Below are 26,455 nucleotides of genomic sequence, written 5' to 3' on the forward strand. Positions count from 1 at the left end.
TAGTTGACCTCACAGAGTCTGATGAGTATATCAGCTTTTGTGAGGCTAAACACATCACATCAGCTGTCTTAGGGAATAATCAGGCGGCTGAAACTCAACCAAATCTCTCTATAAGTGGGGCAAATATGAAAGGTCACAGATGAGAGTCAGAACCTGTCATTCTGACCATGGATCAGCAGCCCTGCAACTGGTCTGTGAAGCTGCTGATCATATGTGTGGGTCAACAGCTCAGACAGCAGTTATAGATGCAGCTCTTTAACTCAACAGTGCACCAATTAATCCACTAAGATAGTCAAAGATCAAATAAGATGAGTGTAACTGACTACATAGATTGATAAAAGTACTTCATTCATACACATGGGGAAGTTTACTTCATTTATTTAGCTTTTATCCAAAGTGACGCCCATTTTCTTGTAAAAGCAAGATCAGACCTGGAGCAACTGGGGCTCAAGGGCTCTTCTTAAAGGCCAAAGAGCAAAATCACTCTGCCAGCCATGCGATTTAAACCGGTGACCTTCAGGCGAGAGTAAATTTGTAGTCAGAACACATGGTACAACTTAAAGATTAGGACCCATCTGCGGTATGATCACCAAAGGATTCAAATCCATGCTTTCATATGGCTGCCTTAAATTCATACATTCAATATTTAAGCATAGCTCTAACTCACTCACACCTCTCACTAGAACCAATTAAAAGTATGACAATAAAAAACTTAGCTAACATTAATTAGAAGTTTCCTGCAGATTGGATGCTATGATATTTTTATCTTGGTAACACAATCAATACAAAGGAGAGAGGCGACGGTGCTACTGCCAGAGACACTGTGCTGACTGAATACACAAAACTAACACAGGCAAAATACTGTACAGCAAAAACAATCCAAAAAAACCAAATAAAACAGTATTACTGCCGACAATACTACCATCTACTACAAAAGTGCTGCTGTATATTCTTGTATATTTGGAATATTACTTAAATAACAACACCGGCTTGAGTGCCAAACCTGCACAGCCTACATCCTGTATGATATGACTCATCTACTTCAGCTGCCTAAATGACAGAGTGGAGCTACAGAATTACAGCTGCTTTCAGCAACTAATTATACAGAGAAGACTTAAAAGAAAGATTGGCAGATTAATTTATATTACAGTGTAGTAATGTGAAAGTGTGTGTTTGTGTGTGTGTTTTTGTGTGTGTGTGAGAGAGAGAGAGAGAATAAGAAAGAGAGAGAGAGTGCATGTAAAGTAGTTTGTCAGAGAGGGTGGTATTATAATCAAACTCAATTTAACATGTATCTCAGTTATCTCAGGTAATAATCACGGCAATAATAATTGATTATTACATACTTCTTGTCTGTTCATTAGCAATAATACACAGAACGACAGGAGTTATACAACATAACATCATCCTGTCTAAAGTGTTCAAAGCCTCAGTTAACCCTGACCACGATAAGCATTTAGAACAGGTCGGGGTAACCTTATCCAGAAAGGCCTGTTCAGTATGTGGGTTTTCACTGCAACTCTCTAATTAGATCACTAATTAGAGGACTGATTGGTTGAAGAGTCCTCACACCTGGATTTGAACAGTTGACCTAAATTTTACCCCAAAAACCTGCATAGACACTGGCCTTTGTGGATAAGATTGGACACCCCTGATTTAGAACATGGATGAATGGAAGAAATATTTCAAATTGTATTGCCCATCCTATGGGTCCTGTAATTTTCGTCCTTCTGATTTTCCCGTCAGCCAATCAGCACCGAGAATGGTGGTTGAGATGCCCGCCCATTATCAAGAACGTAAACACGGAAGTCCAAGCGTTCTTGATGACGATTTGGGGTGACGTAACGGACAGCACCTACGCCAATTGGTTAGTTTGCTCGGGGGGCGGGTAGCAAGCTGCCGGAGCGAAGCCGCGGAGCGGGGTCGTGCAGAGTTTGGGCTCTAACGGTAACTTTTTAAGTATGGCGAAAGCGGACGCAGCTTGTCATGTTGGACTTTATTGTCAGTACACGTTCGGTCGGCTCATCGCAGGCTTATGTTTCAAACGGCATCTTACGATTCTGACGTGGCGAATGTCGGAGGCAATGCGACGCAGGCTGCCTGTGTACCGCCTTGTTAGCCGCCTAGCCTGCTGTGTACCTGCGTAACTCGCAGATTTGATCATGCGACACGTCTGTTATGTTCTAATATAAAACACATAATTTATGTTCTTCTGTACCTCGTAATAATTTTAAAAAGCGTATTGCGCATCACAGACAGGTTTCCCAAGTGACACACGGAAGCGGAAGCAAACTTTAATAGCTAGCACTGTTATGATAAACAGTTTCTTCGAGGCAAACGTATTTTAAATAATGTCCCTTATGTGTATTGCCTAAATTAATTTTGAGATGCACGACATTGCACTGTTCTTATTGCCATTTTTAAATGTTAGAGAATAAACAAATAGAAGTTTATAAACAGAGTTACACACTTTGTCTGATTTATAGAAAGGCTTCACGTTTTGATTAAGTTCTGGTTGATTTATATGTAAGTGTTTATCTTAAGTAAAATTACATACTTAAACTAGATGAAATAATGAGTGAAACAGCGCAGAGTTTTGTCCACTAATATACTACCATACTTGGTTATGCTGTCATCTGACAGTTGTAAAGCTCAACTTAAAAAATGTGTGTTAACATACCTTCCACTAGATGGGGTAATTGGAAACATCACCTAAAGCCCAGTCAGTTGGCCTGCTGTTGTAAAGAGTAAAGATGGGTGTCCTAAGAAGCCCCCAATGAAGAACCAAGACCAGTCCAGCTGGGTCAGAACCCAGGACAAGGGCAACACAAGGAGCAGGGACCGGCATGCCCCAAAGTCCCCTGCGGCCCTGGCTGGGCCCACCGGACCACGGGAAAGCCTCCCCGTTTTCCTGTTTCCCACAGAGCTGCTGTTCTTCTCTCAGCAGAGCAGCTCTCACAGGAGGGTCCTGACCTTCTACAACCCTTACAGCTTCTCTCTACGCTTCAAGAGTAAGTCCTTAGGGGGGTGCCGCTTGGAACCGGGTGCTGCCTAGGAGCAGGCCTTTTAGAGATAGTCATGTGACCAAGCGGTAGTGCACTGGAATTGCATGGCCAAAACATCCAGCTGTAAACTGACATTCTAACAAAATGGCAGTTGACATTCCAATATAACTGCACACAAAACTGGCCAGTGTGAGTATTTAAAGTTCAAGCAGTCAACTTATAAGCTTCAGCACATTATAAAGACTTTGCAGATTCAATTTAATTTGTTTTTTGTAGCACCTTTCACAACATAGTCGCCCTAAGGCACTTGGTATGGGTGTGCTGTACTATATTACTATATAATTTGGACAGAAGGAAAAGGAGGTTATGTAAATGAAGTTGATATTTAAGCATCTCCTCTGTCTCACACTTTCCTTTGAATTAGTGCTCTGCACGGCACCCTCTCTCTACACAGTGGTGGATGCAGAGGGAAGCGTACGGGCCAGGTCTTGTGTGGATATGTAAGTCTCCTTCCCATAATGCATTTGTGGTGCACCTGTTTATTTAATGAATTTGAATGGGGGTTATATGGGAGCAGTAAAGTAGCAGCCTGTCCTTACTCTCTCCCAGTGTAGTGCGTCACCAAGATGTGAGCACCAGGAACTGGGGGCGCCGGGATCGTTTCCGCCTGGAGGTGTGGGGGGGCGGACAGGGGGGCAGCCGGGAGATCTGGGCTGAGCTGCGGGGGGGTCAAGAAGATGACCAGTCGCAGGAGACCTATCAGAGAAGGGCCGCATCCCCCAGGAGGTCTGTGCCCGCTTTGCCGGAGGGATACTGGAATCATGATGGAGGTGAGATGGAGAGGATGAGGGAATAGAGGAGATGGAGTTGGGGGGGGGGGCAGGGATAGAGGTATTTGGAAGCTGGGGCTGCAGTTGAGTCAGCAGTAAGGGCCCTAAGGCCCATTTTCACCCCTTTTGCATGGCATGGATTCTTGTGCTAAAGATAGATACAAACAGCAGTGCTTGAGGCACAGGGGCCAGTTTGTGTGGAGTGGGAAGTAGAAGTGGTTGTAAAAGTGTTTTACAACAGCACATCATTAACTGACTAACTGTGGTATAATTCGGAATGTTCTTTTTATAGCGGGTCGATTGAATGCTGGAAGGAAATATTCTGTCAGGTCTCTCCAATGCAGAGCTAACTCACACTCCTAATGGCGCGTGTCACCATTCTGCGTTTGATGGAGCTGCCCCTCTTTCAGGTCGAAACGCTTCTCTTTTCGCTCTCTACGTGGTGATCGGCCTGGTGTGCCTCGCATTCCTAATGCTTCCACTGCACAATGAATCCAGCACTTTGGTTCCCACTGTCATGCACGTCACTGTCATGCAGAAGCTTGTTTGTGCCTACGTACTCGGTAAGATGCTTGTTTTTCGGTCTTTAACGTATGCTTAAGAACGTTGTGTGCCAGTGAAACTCAGTGGTGAATTAGCGTATTTAAAGAGAGCTGTAATATTCTCAGGTGCCTAAGGGCAAGAGTCTGACTATCGAAAAACAGCAGAGTTTGCTTTATAAAACTTCTGAGTTGCGTGGCACTGAGTGGTCCCTCTGAGTGACAGCGGCCGCTCTGTCACCTCACGCTGTAGGTCTGCTTACCATGGTGTTCCTGCGGTGAAGGATGCCTGAGGAGCAGTTGGCAGCACGCAAGCTGTGGTTACAGACCAACACCGAGCAGCTACATTGTTAAAAGGAAAGACATCGCACCACTTGAATGCTCATGCTTGTGGTGTTCTGTTCTTGGCGGGTGAGGGGTGAGCAAGTGTTTTGCAAGACCTGCTGAAATAATAGCATGTATAATACAGAAGCTTATATCTATAACCAGGTGGTGCTCACGTGACTGGTTTGGTTAAGGGGATGATCTGGATCGACCACTGTCATTTTGGTTGACTGGAATGGAATCCAGGAGTTGGGTCAGTTTCCTGGTTGTGGTACAGTGCGCTCTGCTGGGAGAAAAGAGACCTGCAAAATACCTGCCAGTAGAGTAGTAATGGCCAGTAATGTCAACTCATTGACATCTTGCTAAGAGTAGACTGGAAGTAGCCTCATTTGAAACGTCTCGCAGTGTTGGGTCCACGTCTGGTTGTCGGTGCCAAATGACCAAACCCTTTTTAGTACAGCACCCCCCACTGGTTACTTTTGTAACTGCAGCGGCGCTTTGAAGTAGTTTTAATGGGCACCAATATTGCTCTCTATAGTCCATAGAAATGCTGCTCTCATTTTATATCATTTATGGTTGCTGGCTCAAGTGTTGTTCAGAAATATGAGATGGACCAAATCTGATCAGTGTGAGAAGTGCATGTACTCCTGCCAATGTCCACAGTTTGAATGAATAAAGAGTATTTTAATGATGTCTTGTTCACATGCTACAGAGGTCTCTTCAGTTTTAACACTAATGTGAAATGTAGCTGCCCGTGGTGGACAGCAGAATGTTATGAATGCAAACTCAGGTCATGGCTTTAATTGGTCCTGTGTTGTTATTCCATGCAAATATTTGACCAATAAATCCACTTATATTAACGTATTGGTGTCAGGTTTTATAAACAGTATTTTTCACATTGTGTGCCTATACAAAAATAGCAAGTGTGAGTTGCAAAATGTAAAAATACTGAACCTCCACTCGTTCTGGGAGCCATAATTATGAGTTGATGTGTAATAGGCATGGATTTGCTGGGAATGCACATTGTGGAACATAGAGCTGGCAGGCAGGGGGGGGACTCAGCCTCTGCAGCCAGATCGTACTGCTGACAGCAGCATTGCTGCTTGCTCCTAAAATGGAAGCCACATCCCCCGAAATGCCTCGTGCTCCCAGCTCTAATAGCCATGAAAGGGACAGACTATGCACAGCTGTCTGTAGTACATTCAGTTATTGAACAATAAGAACAACAACCTGGTCATTGTTATTACCGCTACTTTTATCTATGCATCCAGTTTTCATAACTGCTTATTCAATATATGGTGACTATATATATTGCTGGTGACGCCCCCAGGCTGCTGTCTAGCATCTCCTCGAGTGGATAGGCCACATCTCCCAGTTTCCTCGGCGCTGAAGTGTTCCTTTTTTTGTTTGTTTTTACCCAGTACACCGTTCTCCGGAGATCCATGAGTAGGGGAAGTTTAATTATGACAGGCGTCTACATTCTTGTAAAACGGGGAGGTTTCGGCAGCAGCCACATACCATTTTGCAACATACGGGTTTAGTTGCCCTTTTGTGCTTGTTGTGGATGAATCGATGCTTTTTGAGTCTCTGGATCAGTGAGATTTCTCTACTGTAAAATAGCAGTAGTTAGTAATCAACTTAGTTGTTAATTGAAGGCACTAATTACCGATGTGTTTTTCTGCGGAATAAATGGAAGAAGTATTTAGGCTTAATTTTTTTTATTTCCGGCATAACTGCACTTAGTTACACCACACCTATGGTGTATTATAAGAAATGTTTTACATGTTGTAACTCTTGAATCTCATTGGTCAATGGGCAGGAATGGCATTAAGTTCATGCTGCCTGCAGAGTGTTTTTTTTATGTCCGTCTGGAATCACCGACCGGCTCTTGCAGGTGTTCCCAACCAGATCCATCCCAGAAAACTCACAGGTCACGCATGATGGTAGCCCATTATTTGGAAAACAAGTACCTGTCAAACATCTTGACAAGTTTTAAAGGCTCACTGGAGAGAGACCTCTATAATTGTGCTGTCATCTTTCTCTGACATACGATTACATTTAGACGCTCAGTATGTTTAATCTGAAGCACTCCACTTTTCCCTGCCCATTTTATACAGCTGGATATCTTCTGGTGCAATGCACATACCCCGTCTGACGGTAATACAGAGGGACCCCTTCTGGAATCAGACACCTTGGAGCTACAAGGCCCTTTCCCCAATCACTGTGCTGCCGCTGGCTCTTGACCACCCAGGGAACTGAGTCGTTTGCAGACTTCGGATGACGGTTACTGTCGATGCCCACAGGGCAAAACAGACTGTGCCAGGGAAGACAATGAGTTCAGGAAGACTTTATTGAATCTTTAGTGTTATTCTATAAGATCCTACCACACAGTGCCCGATTGTGCAGGCCTTGGCGATTTACCTGCCAGTCACGCAGACTGAGACGCACCTGTACACACAGCACGCTCACATCTCATGCAAAACGTGTAGCAATCTTCCAAATCATCTGCGACTTCGCAGCTAGAAAAAGGAAAGAGTATAATATCTATACAATTTAAATAAACTTTAAACTACTTATTAATAAATAGTTTGAAATGTTCTAATGTCGCACAGATCTCTAAATCCTGTTTCTTCGTAGCGTTGCGGGGGTGATGATGACAAGACAGGTGCAGCAGGTGGGTTAAATGGAACGTAAGGGGGGGAGAGACTTTGAGTTGACGTTGACATAACCTGCAGTACAACTGTCACACGTTACCTGTAGCGGAACCTGCCTCAGATTTCAGATGGATGCTCTCTTGGGTCATTAAATTCTTCCTGGACTTGTGTGCTTGTGAAATTGAGTAGCTGTGTGTCCTGCGTTTCGCATGAAGGGGCGGGGGGGGGGGGGGGGGGGTGAATTTGTGGTCCCTATCTTGGGAGCACGCTGAGCCAAACCGATACCTGGCAGCTCTCTAATAATGGAGTCTAAGCTGGAGCATATTTTGAAGGAGCAGAAAAAAAAACTGAATGTAAAGCGACATTCCAGGAGCAGCGGCTGCATCCCGTCACATCTTGCCTGCTTTTTCCATTGTGAATTCGGCTGTCGTTATTTCCACAGCTACCTATATAAAAACTAGGGATTATGTCATTCTATAAAGAGAACATTTTCTTCCTCTTAAAAGGCAAGCAAGGTACATTCATTACAGGATTTTTTTTTTCTTTTGCAAGACAGTATTTTCAGTTTTACAAGCAATATTAATTATGCAGTGCAATACCAGTTTATGTATATACAAAAAACTTTAAAAGGATTCTCATTTCCCCTGATCTCTTCGTGTTGTTTAATATACTCTCAAAGAAATAACTCTGATTAAATAAATTTCTTCATTTCAGCAAACTCAAAACTCTTTCAAAGAGCAAGCAACTGACAAGCAAGAAAGGTGTCGATCACAATGTAGGTGGGCATTGGGCCACAGATTAAAATTGAACATCCACTGTTCTGCTCTCCTTTTTGTCTTTGTTATACTCCGGTAAGAATAGTTACCATTTCATCGACGCATTTCTGTTCTCAGAGAAAAGCTTCACTTAAAAGTGAAGTGACGCAAAAATTTTAACATATTAAATGTAATTGCCACATGCCCTTACTTTAAGCAGCTGTTTTTTAATAGCAGATAAATGATGGTCGACATCAGAACTGGTGCAGAACACCACTCTTCCGTGAAGCAAAGCAGCACGATCTAGAACGATTTGTTGCACCCTGTGCAGCCACTATTAACAGCATCCTCTCTTCATTCTTAAAAGGAGAGTTCTGCCGTCTGGGAGTGTGGCTTGTTCCCATGAATACTGACCTGTGACGCGCTACCTCACACATCAGGAGTTCCCATTAAAATGTGAGGAAACCTGAAACTCCAAAAGGTGTCCCTTTTGTAAGTGACACTGGCTGGCTGCATGGCGAGGCTGCCTTTAAACAGATGGACAGCAGAGGGAGCCCTGTTCCACCCTCCTCTCTCGGAATGCACCACCTCTCTTCCACATGCACAGCTTAGATAAGGCGTAACTATGGATAACACGGATGGGTTGGGGACACCTATAAATGCGGTCAGGATTAGCAGGGTGGGGGCTCCATGAGCAGGGCGCTGTGGGGAAGCCAGCTGGACCACAGTGCCCGTCAGACCAGTCTGATGGCCATCAGTCTTAAGCTCAAGGTCCGTGAACAGGCAGCCAGCTAACCGGTTATCTTGGACTCCTCGTCTATCCATCTAACATCATTTCATGTGGCATAATCCTCTGTCACCCCTGCCTCGCAAAGCTTTTAGTTACTAAAGGGACATGCGCTCCTTTAATGAGGGTCAAGCTGTAGACATCAGGGTCAGAAATGGTCTGGTGTCGCATTTACAAGTTGTTGTCCTTATGAAGCATGTTTAGAATCAGAACCAGGCCACTCAGAGTCCTTTAGCAGCATCGATTTCCCTGCGATATCTATGCTTTGTGTTTCATAACCTTGTGATGTGCTTTTACGTTTCATTTATAGTATGCATTAGCCTATTGGGAATACCTGTTGGTTTTAAATACATATATTTCATACGTTTCTAAGTAAATGTGCAGTAATAATATTGGAAGCGCAGCACTGGAAAGACATGCGGTTGGTTATACTGGAGAGCAGGCCTGTCATCCACGTATCTCCTGCATCTCCTGTGGATTTAGCACCTCCTCTTCTTCCTCCTCCTCCTCCTCCTCCTCCTCACTCCTTCTGGATCTCCAGACCGGCCCACATCACGCCCGAGACTCCTTCTTGGAGTGTGGCTTGTTCCCAAGCAGGGAGTCGATCTCGTTCACCGTCTGTGGCGTCATCTGGGACAAGACCTGTGCCACAGGGCGCGAGCGGGAGAGAGTGAAAATGTTTGACAGGGTTACGCTGCAAGTCCATCAGCTCGATCAGTGCGCCGGTCATACTATCAGCTCGATATCTGAAGACTGGCCAAAGACCCCGACCCGCCAAGGAACCACACGCAGAGCTAATAATTTGGCTCAGCTTCATATAGCCTGGGCTTTAATCAACTCCAAATCCAATTTAGATAATGATTTTCCACGCAACTGCAGTAAATGCATTAAATGACTAAGCTAAAAGATCTTTTTATGGTATAAATAGAAATGTAATATTGGCCACCTATCAGAAATAAAACTTCTAAGCCCTAGATCATGGACAGTATACAATCATGGATTATATAAAATATTCAGAAATGGACCCACCTGTAATTGACATATACGTCTAAAGACCATTTAAAATTTTCATAAACGAAAAGGCAAGCGAATCAGATTCTGTAATAGACCCCCCCCCCCAGAGCTATAAGACTCCCCCAGTCTGCTGCACCCAAAGCTGAATAATTAACTCAGTAACTAGCACTAATAATAACTAAAACCAGATTCAGGCTATCACTGCTCCAATTAAGACTGGCCAAATTATAAAATCAATCTCCTGATTTGTCCTTATGTAGAAATGTGGAACAGAGATGTTTCCTTATTGGTTCCTGCAAAGAGGTAAGGAACCTGATGTATCTGTGCTCTCGGTGCTGCCACGAGTTCCGATCATTTGGCTCCCAGGAATACAGATAATTGGGCTGTTTCTGGGAGAAAGGACAAGTTGAACAAAACTTCATCAAAAATATACTGCTGGAAAGAATCCGTTCCAAATATAGTAACCTATACACGCTCAGCGTTTCAGCATGGAGGATCTGAGCTGAGCACTGCTGAGTAGATGTAGGTACCGTCCACATTTTTGTTGTTGTTGGTCTATCTGCAACAACTCTTGTTTGGTGTGATACAATGTTAATGTATTTCTTTTTGGGGTTTGGGGGCAATTCTTGTGCCCTTTGTAAATGAACTTTCCAGGCGAGGTCCATGTGACAGAAGCAAACCAGGTTCCTGCCACCTCTCTGCTCAAAAATAATCCAACGACTTAATAATCTGAAACCCGTGGAAGATGTACAACTGGAAGAGGATGCGGGCAAACCATGGGGAGAAGGTGAGAGACGAGGAAAAGGGGAGAACGGAGGAGAAATAAGAAGTGGATGCTGAGATGGAGGGGCAGCATGGTGGTGCAGTGGTTAGCACTGTTGCCTCACACCTCTGGGACTCGGGTTCGAGTCTCCGCCTGGGTCACATGTGTGCGGAGTTTGCATGTTGTTACATGCTGAGGCTAATTGGAGTTACTAAATTGCTCATAGGTGTGAATGTGAGAGTGAGTGGTGTGTGAGTGTGCCGTGCGATGGGCTGGCCCCCCATCCTGGGTTGTTCCCTGCCTCGTGCCCATTGCTTCCCGGGATAGGCTCCGGACCCCCCGCGACCCAGTAGGATAAGCAGTTTGGAAAATGTATGGATGGATGCTGAGACGGATGCAGAATGCTGGAAAATATTTGCAGATGGTAAGACGGCCCTGGAGATGAAAGCTAAAGTAAAACACTGGAAAACTGGTTAAAAATAACACCAGAAAGGGCACTGAAAACATTATAATGATGCCAAATGTAAACAGGAAACTATGTAGTATTAGCATGAACGAACATACAACAGCCTGAGCCAATCTGCTGTCGAAAACTATTTGAATGACAACCCCAGCTAGCCAATCAGAAATCAGCTATCTACATGTAGTACTACATAAATGTAGTATTATGAGAAACCTGAAAACATTGTTACTATTTAAGCCGAAACAGTGACCTCAGGAATCCCTAGTTTGGCAGGAGCTCATCGAGAGAACCGACTGGGGTGTAACCCCCATGTTTCATGCACTGCACTTTACAATCTGGCACCCAGATATATGTGAAACCCGATCATCCGACCAAAGAAAAACAGCAGGCAGATGACGATCCACCATGGAAGGAAGTGGGGATAATTATAGAGGCACTATCACAATAGCACAATGATGGTACCAGGACAAAAGTGACACTTTCATATGACAAGTGCAGGAAGTGCTGAAGGGCCCCACAGTGCCACCAGCATATCTGGAAGGGGAACAGCATCCCTTTCCGGCTGTCCGTCACTCAGGAACAGTACGGTAGTGCCAGAGAGATGGACCTGCAGGACTGGGGGATCCAGGTCAACATGGAGACGACCCCGGTGTGATGACGAATAGGATCTCCCACAGAGAAGAGGCTTGCTAGTGCTAAGCCATGATAAATGGAAGTTAAGTAAACAGCAAGCAGTGTTCAGTGATGATCAGAATAATTTAAACCTCAAACACAGTTTGCTCCCACCTCCAGGGCTGACATGCTTACACAGCCTGCGCTGTGACATAAACTCTGTGTCAACAACCGCACAGCCCCCCCCCCCCCCCCCCCCGATAAAGACTGCCACAGACAAGCACGCTTCTACCAGCACCGACACCCCCACCTCCTAGTAAATGGGCAGCCGCCCTAACTGTCATACTTTCCGACTAAACTGGGAGATGTTTGAATTAAATGATCCATCCCAGGAGGGAAAAAACATTCACCGCTTTGACACATGCTATGCCCAGATCCAAGAAACATCCTCACTCAAACAGGCCGAGATCCTAATCACATCCACGTTAACGCAGCCCAAGAACCCAAACACACCCTCACTGACGTGGGATCCCGCAAACAAAAAGGGCATAGATTTGTGAGAGCCGGTGATTTGCCCATTCTGTTCGTCACACTCCACAGCCATCCTGCCCTCCCCTCTCTGCTACACCATCACATCCTATTAGAGTGATACCCACTCAGTCCACACAGCTCCCGGAGCAGCATCAAACTTTGATGCCTTCATCTTCAAAAGTGAACTTAGTTCATTTACCAAACACTCCAAGGTGACTTAGGTTTTATTTCCATAACAAAATCCACACATTTGAAAGGTGACTAATATCAGCCTTGAGTGAATAAGGAAACAGCCGGAGGAAGGGAACCCTGCTGGGCTACAGTCTTCTGGTCACACGTCCTCTGCTTTGTCTAAGTACTACATACTCCACTTTGCTCCATGATGATCCACACTAGTCTGGTCCAGTCTGTTGCCCTTTAATGCTCTATACTGTTCTACACAGTCCGCTGCTCCTTAATGCTCTATACTGTTCTACACAGTCCGCTGCTCCTTAATGCTCTATACTGTTCTACACAGTCTGCTGCTCCTTTATGCTCTATAATGCGCTACACAGCCCACTGCTCCTTAATGCTCTATACTGTTCTACACAGTCTGCTGCTCCTTTATGCTCTATAATGCGCTACACAGCCCACTGCTCCTTAATACTCTATACTGTTCTACACAGTCTGCTGCTCCTTAATGCTCTATACTGTTCTACACAGTCTGCTGCTCCTTTATGCTCAATAATGCGCTACACAGCCCACTGCTCCTTAATGCTCTATACTGTTCTACACAGTCTGCTGCTCCTTAATGCTCTATACTGTTCTACACAGTCTGCTGCTCCTTTATGCTCTATAATGCGCTACAGTCCACTGCTCCTTAATGCTCTATACTGTTCTACACAGTCCGCTGCTCCTTAATGCTCTATACTGTTCTACACAGTCTGCTGCTCCTTTATGCTCTATAATGCGCTACAGTCCACTGCTCCTTAATGCTCTATACTGTTCTACACAGTCCGCTGCTCCTTAATGCTCTATACTGTTTTACACAGTTGTCTGCTCCTTAATGCTCTATACTGTTCTACACAGTCCGCTGCTCCTTAATGCTCTATACTGCCCTACATAGTCCACTGCTCCTTTATGCTCTATACTGCGCTACAAAGTCCACTGCTCCTTTATGCTCTATACTGCGCTACAAAGTCCACTGCTCCTTAATGTTATATACTTGTCTACACAGTCTGCTGCTCTTTAATGGTCTATAATACTCTACACAGCGATGCTCCTTAATGCTATACACTGTTCCAGACAGTCCACTGCTCTTTAATGCTCTACACAGCACCAAACTTCTCCGCCTTTTTCTACATTATTTTTTTATGACCACTGATCCAACCCCACCAGCACATCCCCTACAAGACAAGCCTAAAATACTGAATGTGCAATGAAAACATCTGCACCATAGTACAGAGACTGCACTCCTTCTAGGTTACCTGTATGGAGCCCAAATTCTCCAGGAGCTGCTCGGTGTTGGAGACCCCCAGCAGAACAGAGCTGACTCCTTCACTGCGAAGGCACCAGGCTGATGGACACAAGCGAGGTTAGTCACATGACCTGGGTGCGACTCATAGACACATACTGGTTGGACAGTGGGGACTGTGGCCAATCTGTAGCTGTGGATACTAAATGTGTGGAAATTGATTCACAAAGAGATTATTATGCAGTGACTGAGACAAAATGCAGAGCAGCCCTACCACAGGATGCACAGGCACAGTGCACACACACGCATGCGGTTCATACCGATGGCCAACTGTGCAGCGGTGCAGCCCAGGCGACTGGCCAGCAGGTGCAGTTCTTTGACTTTGGCCAGCTGCCGACGGCCTTCCTCGCTGTTCACCCGTTCCTTCAGCCACTGGTAGCCCTGACAGACCATGATGCAAATCAGTCACGGATCAATGCATGTTAGGCCATGAGTCATACAGTGGTAACAGTCACAGGGCAGTCGCGGTCATCAATCAGTCATGGGCCGGTTGCGGTCATAAATGCATCACAGGCCAGTTGCACACAGATCACTGACTCCGGAGCAAAACCACAACACGTTTCTCCAAAGGCCATTTTACGGTTCGCTTTTCTTATGTTACTGCCATCCTGAATCTGGCTGATGAGAGGACAACTGTCCACAATGAACATAAAAGCTAAAACAAATGACCTACATGAAAGAATACAATAATGTTGGATCAATGGATCTCTCATCAGCAGGGGCGTCGGACAGGCATAGATAATCGGCAGATACGGGGAGGTGCCCAGCACTTTATTGGAATAAGGAAAACGATCATTTATATTCTGTTTGTGGAACCTCTGCTTTGCAAGTTCCTGGGGACCCTTCAGACTGTAAGTGCCAACCCAATCAGGGGGCCCACAGTGACATTTTGTCCAGGGGGCATAATTTCTATGCCCCTGCTCATCAGTGCAATGTGTATCCAATGGTTTTTCCCGTTCATGGTTCTTAGAAGCCTGGAGCCTATCGCAAGCAGCCCAGGGCACAAGACAGGGGGACATACTGGATAATATACTAGTCCAACAAAGGGCCCACATACTCTGGGTAATGTGTAGGCACAAATCCATCTCAACTGCATGCTTTTAGATTGCAAAAGGAGACACGTACCAATGGGGGAAGAACGTGTACAGAGCCAGAGGTGGGAACTGACCCCACACCCTCATGTGAGTCGCTCACCTTCATGGCAGCTCGGGACGAGTCGGGGACGCCCTCGCTGTACTTCCCCGTGATGAGCCCACAGGCCAGGGGAGACCAGGTCATTGCTCCCACACCTGGCCAACATGGGAGGCATTTTCAGTTGCTGGGAAATCTCTGAACATTACGACCCGAGGTGGATGTCTGGCTGCCAGCAGTCACTGACCGATTTTGTGATAGAGCTCGGGCAGCTGCACTTCCACCTTGTCTCTCTGGAAGTAGTGATACTCTGCCTGCTCACACACTGGGGGGATCAGGTTAAACTGACGTGCCACAGAGTATGCCTCCTAGTGGTGGGAAAGACATAGGACATGTTATGCGCTGGGAAAATGACAAAAAAGGTATTTTTTAAACCATCAAGCAAAATTTAGCTCAGAGGGAGAGAAAAGAAATATTATAGTTCTTAAATATCAAGGAAAAATTAGGCTTAGTGGTCCATTTTTTTTTGAGAGGTTTTGCCTACGACTCGATGACGAATGAGAGGAGTTGGTCAACTTCTACTGAGAGGGCAAATGTGCTCCTCTGTGGTAAATGGGTTAGGGGCATCTTTGCTGGCACACTAAACCTCTGAGTGAGGAAAGACACATTTTCCAGACAGTATTATCATGCAGACAGTCCCTTTTAACCTCATTGTGTTACACATCAGGGATTTTTATGGCCCTTAACAAATTATGTGACAGAATTAAGCCCCAGGGGAAAGGGGGTGACCTTAGAAAACTCCCAATTTGTGGTCACACTGCCACCAAGTGGTGGGAAACAGGTAAGGTGGGGCCAATATTTTAATTCGCTGGCCCTGGTTGGTACAATGTGGAAACTTAAAGCTATAGGGTCCAGAGAAGGTTGCAGGATCGCCGGGGAAGGATCATGTCTTCTCCCTGCCCCCAACAGCTCTCTCCTTGACAGATATGCCTTCAGGTCATATCAGTGAGTCAACATCGAGCAAGCTCACCATGATCTCCATGGCGCTCCAGCGAGACGTGCCCCAGTACATGGCCATCCCCTGGTTGATCACGAAGGTCATGGCACGGACCACCTCTGTCACACACATACACACACACACACGCCTGATTACACACAGCCCGGCATGACCCTTTAAGGCGATTTCCCCGAAGCATCAGACTAATGTGTCCTGATGCCTGAGCATTTTGATTGGCACCTCTGATCTGCTGCGGCTGATGAGACTGATCTTGATAGTCGCTGTCTTGCCTGCTGTGCCTTAAGCTCTTAAATGCACCACTGTGTTTTTTAAAACAGGAACCTCAAAACACAGTTCATCTGCATAACAAGCTAACATTTCAAATTCAGAGGTGTACATTATCTATAATATATCCATCCTACAATTAATACAGGTCTATTTAGCTATAAACAAAAATAATAAAAACCACATTCAAAATAAGAGCCCTTAGTTCTGACATGGCACTTTAAAAGATGTGTTGCAATTTGCATTTTACCAGCACGGCCTTGCTTTAATCCAAGATATTTATGCCACTTTAAGCTGCTAAGTTTAACGATTTTCTTCAGACTGAATTTCGTTGTATATTAATAGGCAGTGACAATAAACAATCTATCTAGTTCATTTTGCTTTATGTGAAATTTATGCAATGCACCATGCAACTGTATTTACTGTATAATTAGTACAGCCCATAAAAAATAAGTATGTTACTGTGTATAGAATAACAAAAAACGGCAACAAGGAGCCGGTGTTTATTTCGTTCAGTAAAACAAACAGATGCAGGCAGGCAGGGTGAGGCGATGCGCCGTTGCGAGCCGTGGTGCTTGCAGCTCATAAATCAGACGTGAGCGCTCCCAGCCTGGCCCGAGTGCTGAAAGCCGGCCAAACGGCGACATTCAGCCGGCGTGTCTTATCAGTGGGTACAGGGTGCTGGAAGAAGCCTCTGGGAGATACGGCCGGCCCTGGCGGCCCAGTGATGGCAGGAGGGAGGCGGAGAGGGACACACGGTCCTGTTCTGCCCACGCTAGCCTGGCACATTCAGGCTGCTTCTGCTCCTTAATAAGACTCCTGCGAGTCCCGAGTCGAATGTGCCCAGTCGCATTTAACATATGCAGTTATTCACCAGCTGACTGGTAACCTGACGCATGGGCATGCGTGTGGGAGTTCACATAATAATATTTCTCTGAACAATTTAGCAGATAAAATGGGTTTGAAAGTTAGTCAGCTTGAATGCTATGAAAAAAAGAATGATTCAGTATAATGTATATATAAACTCCCCAGAACCACTCCAAAGGTTAATGAGAAGCATTTCGGCACATGGCAGTTGAACATGGCTCTTATTTTCGCACTTGCGGTTTCCTGTTAGCTTTAACGAGGCTGGCCGTTCTCCTATGACCTCTCTCATTAACAAGGCATTTTCAGGCATGGAGTTGCCAGTAACCAGATGCTGATTTGTTCAGCACATCAGTCCTGCAAACCCTAGACACTGTAGTGCATGAAAATTCTAGAAGGGAGGCTGTTTCTGAGATGCCGTAAGAAGCACTTATGGCAATCATAATCACCCACGGGCGTCTTCTGGGCGCCATTCTGATACTCAGTCAAACAGTAACTGAACTTCTTGACCCATTCTGCATGCTGCATGTATTTGGCTGCTGCCACATGATTTGTTGTGTGGAGATCCAGGTCATTTATGAGGTACACCTGCTCGTAAAGGCAAATTGGCCACTGAGTGCATATTCAAGTTTTAATACTGTCATTTTGGTGACATCATTAATGATGTTCTGGGTTTCTTGTTTGCCATTTAAAGCACTTAATGTTTCACAAGCTGTATTTACATTAAAGGAAACTGTCAACTGACCATCGGCATTTAACGAACTCGCACAGCCAGACTGACGGATTGACTGACTCATTCATCCAGCCTGACTGACTGACTCGAGGGACTCATTCTACCTGATTGGCTGGCTGGCTGAGTCATAGTGAGTCACACCAACTCTCTGCCTGAACGGCTCACACCAAATGACTGGCAGTTGTGGAGACAGACAAGGGCCCTGGGGGAAGACTCACCTTCCATGGGGCTGTTGACGTCAGTGCGGTTGGCAAAGACTATGTCCACATATTCCAGCTGCAGTCTAGACAAGGAGCCTTTCAGGCCTGGAACAGAAGTCATATGATCAGTACTAACATTTCCATCAGGGTCAAGGTCCCTGGTGTCGCCATGCATAGCCTAACCAGTATCCAAACCGCCCGCATTATCACTGACCGTTCCATAACCTTTCCATGATCAACACAAGGCAAGATTCAACTTTAACAACATAAAATACATTTCACTCATTTTTTTGTGTTTCCCAAAATAGTTCCAGAGATCACTTGTCATACCTGGAATATGGTCTGTGTGAACTTGAGATGGTATCATAATGTAACTAATACGGTTGGAAATCTAATAGCAGCATTATGCATAATGAAGTGACCAGGTTAAGAGAATCAAGTACTGCTATATGAATGAGGCCAATACAATTCAATACAGCTTTATGGATATATCCTAGCGAATCCAGTACTGCCTTATGGATATATCCTAGTGAATCCAGTCCTGCCTTATAGATATATCCTAGTGAATCCATTCCTACCTTATGGATATATTCTAGTGAATCCAGTCCTGCTTTATGGATATATCCTAGTGAATCCAGTACTGCCTCATGGGTATAATGCAGTGAATCCAGTACTGCCTTATGGATATATCCTAGTGAATCCAGTACTGCCTCATGGGTATAATGCAGTGAATCCAGTACTGCCTTATGGATATATCCTAGTGAATCCAGTACTGCCTCATGGGTATAATGCAGTGAATCCAGTACTGCCTTATGGATATATCCTAGTGAATCCAGTACTGCCTCATGGGTATAATGCAGTGAATCCAGTACTGCCTTATGGATATATCCTAGTGAATCCATTCCTACCTTATGGATATATTCTAGTGAATCCAGTCCTGCCTTATGGATATATCCTAGAGAATCCATTCCTACCGTATGGATATATTCTAGTGAATCCAGTCCTGCCTTATGGATATATCCTAGTGAATCCATTCCTACCTTCTGGATATATCCTAGTGAATCCATTCCTACCTTATGGATATATTCTAGTGAATCCAGTCCTGCTTTATGGAAATATCCTAGTGAATCCAGTACTGCCTCATGGGTATAATGCAGTGAATCCAGTACTGCCTTATGGATATATCCTAGTGAATCCAGTACTGCCTCATGGGTATAATGCAGTGAATCCAGTCCTGCCTTATGGATATATCCTAGAGAATCCATTCCTACCGTATGGATATATCCTAGTGAATCCAGTCCTGCCTTATGGATATATCCTAGTGAATCCAGTCCTGCCTTATGGATATATCCTAGTGAATCCATTCCTACCTTATGGATATATCCTAGCGAATCCATTCCTACCTTATGGATATATCCTAGTGAATCCATTCCTACCTTATGGATATATCCTAGAGAATCCATTCCTACCGTATGTATATATCCTAGTGAATCCAGTCCTGCCTTATGGATATATCCTAGTGAATCCAGTCCTGCCTTATGGATATATTCCAGTGAATCCAGCCCTGCCTTATGGATATATCCTAGTGAATCCATTCCTACCTTATGGATATATCCTAGTGAATCCAGTCCTGCCTTATGGATATATCCTAGTGAATCCAGTCCTGCCTTATGGATATATCCTAGTGAATCCATTCCTACCTTATGGATATATCCTAGTGAATCCATTCCTACCGTATGGATATATCCTAGCGAATCCATTCCTACCTTATGGATATATCCTAGTGAATCCATTCCTACCTTATGGATATATCCTAGTGAATCCAGTCCTGCCTTATGGATATATCCTAGTGAATCCAGTCCTGCCTTATGGATATATTCTAGTGTATCCAGTCCTGCCTTATGGATATATTCCAGTGAATCCAGTCCTACCTTATGGATATATCCTAGTGAATCTATTCCTGCCTTATGGATATATCCTAGTGAATCCATTCCTACCTTATGGATATATCCTAGTGAATCCAGTCCTGCCTTATGGATATATCCTAGTGAATCCATTCCTACCTTATGGATATATCCTAGTGAATCCATTCCTACCTTATGGATATATCCTAGTGAATCCATTCCTACCGTATGGATATATCCTAGCGAATCCATTCCTACCTTATGGATATATCCTAGTGAATCCATTCCTACCTTATGGATATATCCTAGTGAATCCATTCCTACCTTATGGATATATCCTAGTGAATCCATTCCTACCTTATGGATATATCCTAGTGAATCCAGTCCTGCCTTATGGATATATTCTAGTGTATCCAGTCCTGCCTTATGGATATATTCTAGTGAATCCATTCCTACCTTATGGATATATCCTAGCGAATCCATTCCTACCTTATGGATATATCCTAGTGAATCCATTCCTACCTTATGGATATATCCTAGTGAATCCATTCCTACCTTATGGATATATCCTAGTGAATCCAGTCCTGCCTTATGGATATATCCTAGTGAATCCAGTCCTGCCTTATGGATATATTCTAGTGTATCCAGTCCTGCCTTATGGATATATTCCAGTGAATCCAGTCCTACCTTATGGATATATCCTAGTGAATCTATTCCTGCCTTATGGATATATCCTAGTGAATCCATTCCTACCTTATGGATATATCCTAGTGAATCCAGTCCTGCCTTATGGATATATCCTAGTGAATCCAGTCCTGCCTTATGGATATATCCTAGTGAATCCATTCCTACCTTATGGATATATCCTAGTGAATCCATTCCTACCTTATGGATATATCCTAGTGAATCCATTCCTACCGTATGGATATATCCTAGCGAATCCATTCCTACCTTATGGATATATCCTAGTGAATCCATTCCTACCTTATGGATATATCCTAGTGAATCCAGTCCTGCCTTATGGATATATTCTAGTGAATCCATTCCTACCTTATGGATATATCCTAGTGAATCCAGTCCTGCCTTATGGATATATTCTAGTGAATCCAGTCCTGCCTTATGGATATAACCTAGTAAATCCGGTGCTGGCTTATGGGTAAACCTTAGTCAACCTGGTATTGCTTTATGGACATAAGCTAGTGAATCCAGCATTGGTTTTAGGTTATAACCTCGTCAATCCAGTACCACTTTATCACTGTAACCTTGTGAGCATCAATAAGATCGACGTGGAGCAGATGCATGTATGTGTCACTTCTGAAGGACAAACCAGCTCTAACAACCACGCTGTAATTAGAGCAGGATTCTAATACTCTTAACTAATTAGGTCACAGTCCTGGGGGCAGGGCGATGCTTTTGTTCCTGCGTGAACAAACAATAAGCCCTTTAGGACTTTTGCCCTTGGAAGTACAGCCTGTGCAAATCTCACCGGACACAATACGGTGTTAACTCTATAAATGCTCAGAGAGGAGGGTCCCAACGATAACTCAACGGGTTGAACGCAGAGGAACAACAAGCAGCTTTTGTAGTGTGATGTAATGTATGCTGGACGGGGGAACGATTCATGATGTTGGTAGAAATGTCTAATCGAATTCCACCTAGGAATTACTCCTATGGTTTTAACAGTAATTGAACTGGATTTCTTGATCAAGAAAAAGTCTCAGTTCAACAAGTTATGGGAAAGAGGTCAATAAATCTCCCAATACAGAATGAATTATAGTGAGAATAACTAAAACTATAATATAATTAATCAAGACAGCTCCATACCTTCAATAATGTGCTTCCTGGAAAGCCCCCTCTCTGTCTCCGCCCTAAAGGTCAGAACAGTTATTACCACAGATTGTGATCACAATGTCATGCAAGTTTAGCAAAGATATTTATTCTGGCACCAACTTCTGCCTATTTTAAAATGTTCAGACATCTCAGGAGCACCGGTGACATGGACACCAGGGTTGTCTCTCGACCCGTGTTTCATAACTGGCTCCTGTGAGTCCAAGTATGTAGATGACCATGTCATTTAATTATGATGCTTCACATATTTATTAGAATCATTAACAATGCAAAGTCCATCCATCCATTTTCCAAACCGCTTATCTTACTGGGTCGCGGGGGGTCCGGAGCCTATCCCGGAAGCAATGGGCACGAGGCAGGGAACAACCCAGGATGGGGGGCCAGCCCATCGCAGGGCACACTCACACACCATTCACTCACACATGCACTCCTATGGGCAATTTAGCGACTCCAATTAGCCTCAGCATGTTTTTGGACTGTGGGGGGAAACCGGAGTACCCGGAGGAAACCCCACGACGACATGGGGAGAACATGCAAACTCCACACACATGTAAGCTAGGCGGAGACTTGAACCCAGGTCCCAGAGCTGTGAGGCAACAGTGCTAACCACTGTACCACCATGCCGCCCCGTTGATCAAGTCAAGTTTACTTAAAAAAGTCACTAAACAATGTAAAATATTTGTATATGAGTATATAAATTCCATATAGAGTTGAAATACGACATTTCTGGCTCTTTACATATTTATACTGATATCTGTAACCTCAATAAAACTCTGTGATTAGTTAAACTGTTAGCTTCCTCACAGAAGAAATTCTGGTGATTAGAAATGAAAAAGAGAACACACTTACTGTCCTCCCCAGTAGATTTTGGTGGTCACTACAAAACTGGAGCGTCTGGGAGACAGAGAAGAAACAGCCAAGTGAGACATGATTATCACCATAATCACCGTAACCATCATCACTGACAACACCATTAATGTTGTAATTGTCATCACTATCAGCATAATCACCATAACCATCATCACTGACAACACCATTAGTATTGTAATTGTCATCACTATCAGCATAATCACCGTAACCATCATCACTGACAACACCATTAGTATTGTAATTGTCATCACTATCAGCATAATCACCATAACCATCATCACTGACAACACCATTAGTGTTGTAATTGTCATCACTATCAGCATAATCACCGTAACCATCATCACTGACAACACCATTAGTGTTGTAATTGTCATCACTATCAGCATAATCACTGTAACCATCATCACTGACAACACCATTAGTGTAGTAATTGTCATCACTATCAGCATAATCACCATAACCATCATCACTGACAACACCATTAGTGTTGTAATTGTCATCACTATCAGCATAATCACCGTAACCATCATCACTGACAACACCATTAGTGTTGTAATTGTCATCACTATCAGCATAATCACCGTAACCATCATCACTGACAACACCATTAGTGTTGTAATTGTCATCACTATCAGCATAATCACCATAACCATCATCACTGACAACACCATTAGTGTTGTAATTGTCATCACTATCAGCATAATCACCGTAACCATCATCACTGACAACACCATTAGTGTTGTAATTGTCATCACTATCAGCATAATCACTGTAACCATCATCACTGACAACACCATTAGTGTTGTAATTGTCATCACTATCAGCATAATCACCATAACCATCATCACTGACAACACCATTAGTGTTGTAATTGTCATCACTATCAGCATAATCACCGTAACCATCATCACTGACAACACCATTAGTGTTGTAATTGTCATCACTATCACCATAATTGGTGCAATCGCCATCAGCATTGTGATTGTCGTCAGTTTCGTCATTATCCCCATAATGACCATAACCATCATCACTGCAATCACCATCAGCATTATAACTGTAATCACTTTTGTGATGATCAGCATCAATCATATCTGTCCCTGTCATTGCTCAAAGCACTATGATTGTCACCACTGCCACTCTTCTCTGACACAATCACTAACACATAACTCGTGCCATGGAAATGCAAACAATACCTCCATCCTTTCTTCTTAATGATGTTCCCTAGAGTGATTTCAGCTCTGTAGGTACAGAGAGAGACAGAAAAGGTGAGCGGCTGAGAGAAAAGCTGAGTGATATTTCCCGATAGAAACGGGCGAGGCGCTTACCTCCCAGATGCGTACACCTCCGCCGTGTCGAACAGGTTGATGCCGTTCTCGTACGCAATGGTCATCAGATTTTCTGCCATCTTTGGAGAGACACAGACTGAGACTCAGAGGCACTGAAACTTACAGCCCCGTGCGTCTGTGAATGGCTGCATATATCTCATATGAAAATCTATACCTCATCTGAAATCTGGGAGCCGAAGGTCACCCACGTTCCTGGGAAGACAGGAAAAATGCACAGGGCTGTCAGACCTAAGCGTGCAAGTGAAAAACAGACAGCAGCACAGACTCTCTGTATCTGCCGCACGGTTTGGTTTTGACAGCCATCTCAAAACAGGTCACCTGACCTCCTCCATAAGAGATCTGGCAGTCAATTTGAAATCCTTCCCTTCAGTCAATCAGCCGCAAAGTACCTTGCGGTATGTGTCAGGTTAGCATGTGCACCACTCAATGGCAAACGTGACTGGCGGTTTGATCATGAGTCACTCAGCTAGAGCAGTGCCCTCCCAGCCTGGTCCTGGATGGTCTCTGAATACTAGAGCCAGTTCTAACCCAGAATCACATTTGATGGCCTTGTTGGGCTTTTACCAAATAATGAACAAAGTTCATTTGTGTATCCTTTATTGCAGATTTTAAATCAATAATTCAGTGACATAACCAAATTCGGGCTTCAGGCTGTGATCCAAAGATGTGATTTTACCCTTTCATCCAATTGGGTGGAACAATTGAGAATTTAACGACCGAGCTGAATCATGTTCAGGATTCAGCGAACAGCATCGACGGCCATCTGACAGAAAACCAGAGTCAAAGAAAAGGCGGCCGATGACGCCCCTCCCCCACATCCAACCCCCATGAGACCAGGGCTTGACACCCACTAGGCTACATCATTGATCTTAGGAAACAAGCTTCCCGGAAGCTCATATACAGGAGAGTGAAGCATCTAACAGTCTGAGGTACTCCTGTAAAAAAACACCTTAATAATTGGGTTATGGAACAGGTCACCATGCCAATTAGATTATTTGCTTATCAGACATCATTATAAGATACAAATTATACCGCATATAATTTTCCATCTGACCCATTTATAAAGCTAGATAATGTGAATCCTGAAGCATTACAGGTCAAGTACCTTTTTGGGGCTGCAGATTCCACCCCTCCGAATAATAATCTAATTCCTTAAACTTTTCATCACCATCAGCATACCTATGACATAAAGTTAGCGACAGCGTTAACCCAGCTCATAGATAGATTTTTCCATATTATGTTAGTATTGATATATAGCCAGTTTGTTGAGGTCTTCCTAGGAGACATTTACTGTGGCCGGTTGCAGATAGCATTTCCAGTGCCGTTAGCTCTCGCGTGGTAAACTGTGTGAGCAGGGACCACACTCACCTAAACCCAGGCAGGAGACTCTCAGTCCAGACTTCCCCAAGTTCCTGAAGAGAGAAACGAAGACAGCAAACGTATGAGACACTCGTATCTTTCTCTTAATGACGTCCATGCTGAATGTACAGGGTGTCAGCAAACCACTTTTTACAGCCATGACCTAATCAGTCAACAAAGACGTGCATACTATGGATTAGTTAATGCGGCAAGATTATTATTAACGACTCGGTTAATTTGTTTAGCTAAATTTGTTAGTCACATATGCTTACAGTTAAAAGTAGTTGAATTAAAAAAAATAGAAGGACTTAATTTTATATCAGTGCAGATGCCGGATAAAACTGATTGTTTAAAAATTAATTAGTTCCACAGAATATGCAAATAATTACATTAATATTCATGAGCAGCATACTGCATAATCCAATCGGTACCAACAGAGAATCTCCCCTTCCTGTACCTTATAAAACACGCCTCGGTTATCAATCAAAACACCAACAATGATCTTCGATGGCTAATTTCTTTTAAGCTATTTTAATTATCCAGATTAGCTACATGTAGTTGCTGTTATCCTGATCGTTCCTAGCAGGTACTTTTGTCTTCGGTCAAACTCAATGCTGTTGCCATGGTAAAACTCAATAAATATTCATAAAGTTTGTCCCATCCAGCATAATGCTAAAATTCTGTTTGCAGCAAGCAGAGTAATAAGGACCTTGCATTTGCTCATTTCTGCCCTTTGCCTACTTGTCACTTGTGAGCTGAATCCAGGTGTCGGTACATGAATGAGGAATTAAGCCATTTCAATTCATTCACCCCATTCACCTCCTTCCTGCACTTTTAACAGGCTTTGCATCCTCAGGTGGGACCTGCTTTGAACTTAAGTTCGTCATGATTCTTTATCACTGAAAAACGCAAAAAGAACATGGTCTCTGTCACCAAGCTCTGGACATGCTTACGATCATCATTAGGTGATCATCCTCCATCTTCACAGGCTGAACATTCCTGTGTCCTGTCCACTCGTCCGGTTAGCGTTCTTTCCAAAGCTGCTTGCATGCAGTGTGAACATGACACCGACAGATGTACATTCATTAGGCCAGTGACTCCTCTGCATCAATGAACATTAACCAGGCG

At 44.0% G+C, this 26,455-nt stretch overlaps 2 protein-coding genes across 4 annotated transcripts in view; one reads left to right on the plus strand and one right to left on the minus strand.

Annotated features, from left to right (window-relative positions):
- Window positions 1–1,839: 1,839 nt before the first annotated feature.
- On the plus strand, window positions 1,840–4,795 carry LOC125750676 (motile sperm domain-containing protein 1-like). 3 transcript variants are annotated; one of them, XM_049028843.1, is made up of 6 exons: window positions 1,840–1,947; window positions 2,691–3,011; window positions 3,430–3,505; window positions 3,615–3,835; window positions 4,246–4,398; window positions 4,628–4,795. In XM_049028843.1, exons 2-6 carry the CDS (start codon window positions 2,777–2,779, stop codon window positions 4,654–4,656), a joined length of 714 nt encoding a protein of 237 aa, XP_048884800.1. In that variant the 5' UTR covers window positions 1,840–1,947; window positions 2,691–2,776; the 3' UTR covers window positions 4,657–4,795. The 3 variants fall into 3 exon arrangements, with proteins under 3 accessions (XP_048884800.1, XP_048884801.1, XP_048884799.1); XM_049028844.1 differs by lacking the exon at window positions 4,246–4,398; XM_049028842.1 differs by having other exon boundaries at window positions 4,246–4,770.
- A 2,244-nt stretch (window positions 4,796–7,039) lies between these two features.
- The window catches only part of LOC125750675 (voltage-gated potassium channel subunit beta-3-like), a 31,409-nt gene continuing 11,993 nt past the window's right edge, over window positions 7,040–26,455 (minus strand). Inside the window, exons 2-14 of the mRNA XM_049028841.1 lie at window positions 25,337–25,380; window positions 24,123–24,160; window positions 23,948–24,027; window positions 23,816–23,860; window positions 22,602–22,646; window positions 21,729–21,772; window positions 18,019–18,105; window positions 15,952–16,037; window positions 15,169–15,289; window positions 14,985–15,079; window positions 14,051–14,171; window positions 13,744–13,832; window positions 7,040–9,536 (exon numbers count right to left, since the gene is read on the minus strand). Of these exons, the coding sequence (XP_048884798.1) occupies window positions 9,447–9,536; window positions 13,744–13,832; window positions 14,051–14,171; window positions 14,985–15,079; window positions 15,169–15,289; window positions 15,952–16,037; window positions 18,019–18,105; window positions 21,729–21,772; window positions 22,602–22,646; window positions 23,816–23,860; window positions 23,948–24,027; window positions 24,123–24,160; window positions 25,337–25,380 (985 nt within the window). The 3' untranslated portion in view covers window positions 7,040–9,446. The remainder of the gene's footprint in view (window positions 9,537–13,743; window positions 13,833–14,050; window positions 14,172–14,984; window positions 15,080–15,168; window positions 15,290–15,951; window positions 16,038–18,018; window positions 18,106–21,728; window positions 21,773–22,601; window positions 22,647–23,815; window positions 23,861–23,947; window positions 24,028–24,122; window positions 24,161–25,336; window positions 25,381–26,455) is intronic.

The sequence above is a fragment of the Brienomyrus brachyistius genome, chromosome 10 (assembly GCF_023856365.1).
Source record: "Brienomyrus brachyistius isolate T26 chromosome 10, BBRACH_0.4, whole genome shotgun sequence".
In the NCBI taxonomy this organism is placed as follows: Eukaryota; Metazoa; Chordata; class Actinopteri; order Osteoglossiformes; family Mormyridae; genus Brienomyrus; species Brienomyrus brachyistius.

Coding starts and splice junctions, on each gene's coding strand:
- LOC125750676 (XM_049028842.1), top strand. CDS start 2,777: ATGAAGAACCAAGACCAGTCCAGCTGGGTCAGAACCCAGGACAAGGGC. Junction 3,012..3,429: donor CTTCTCTCTACGCTTCAAGA/GTAAGTCCTTAG, acceptor CCTTTGAATTAG/TGCTCTGCACGGCACCCTCT. Junction 3,836..4,245: donor ATACTGGAATCATGATGGAG/GTGAGATGGAGA, acceptor CCCCTCTTTCAG/GTCGAAACGCTTCTCTTTTC.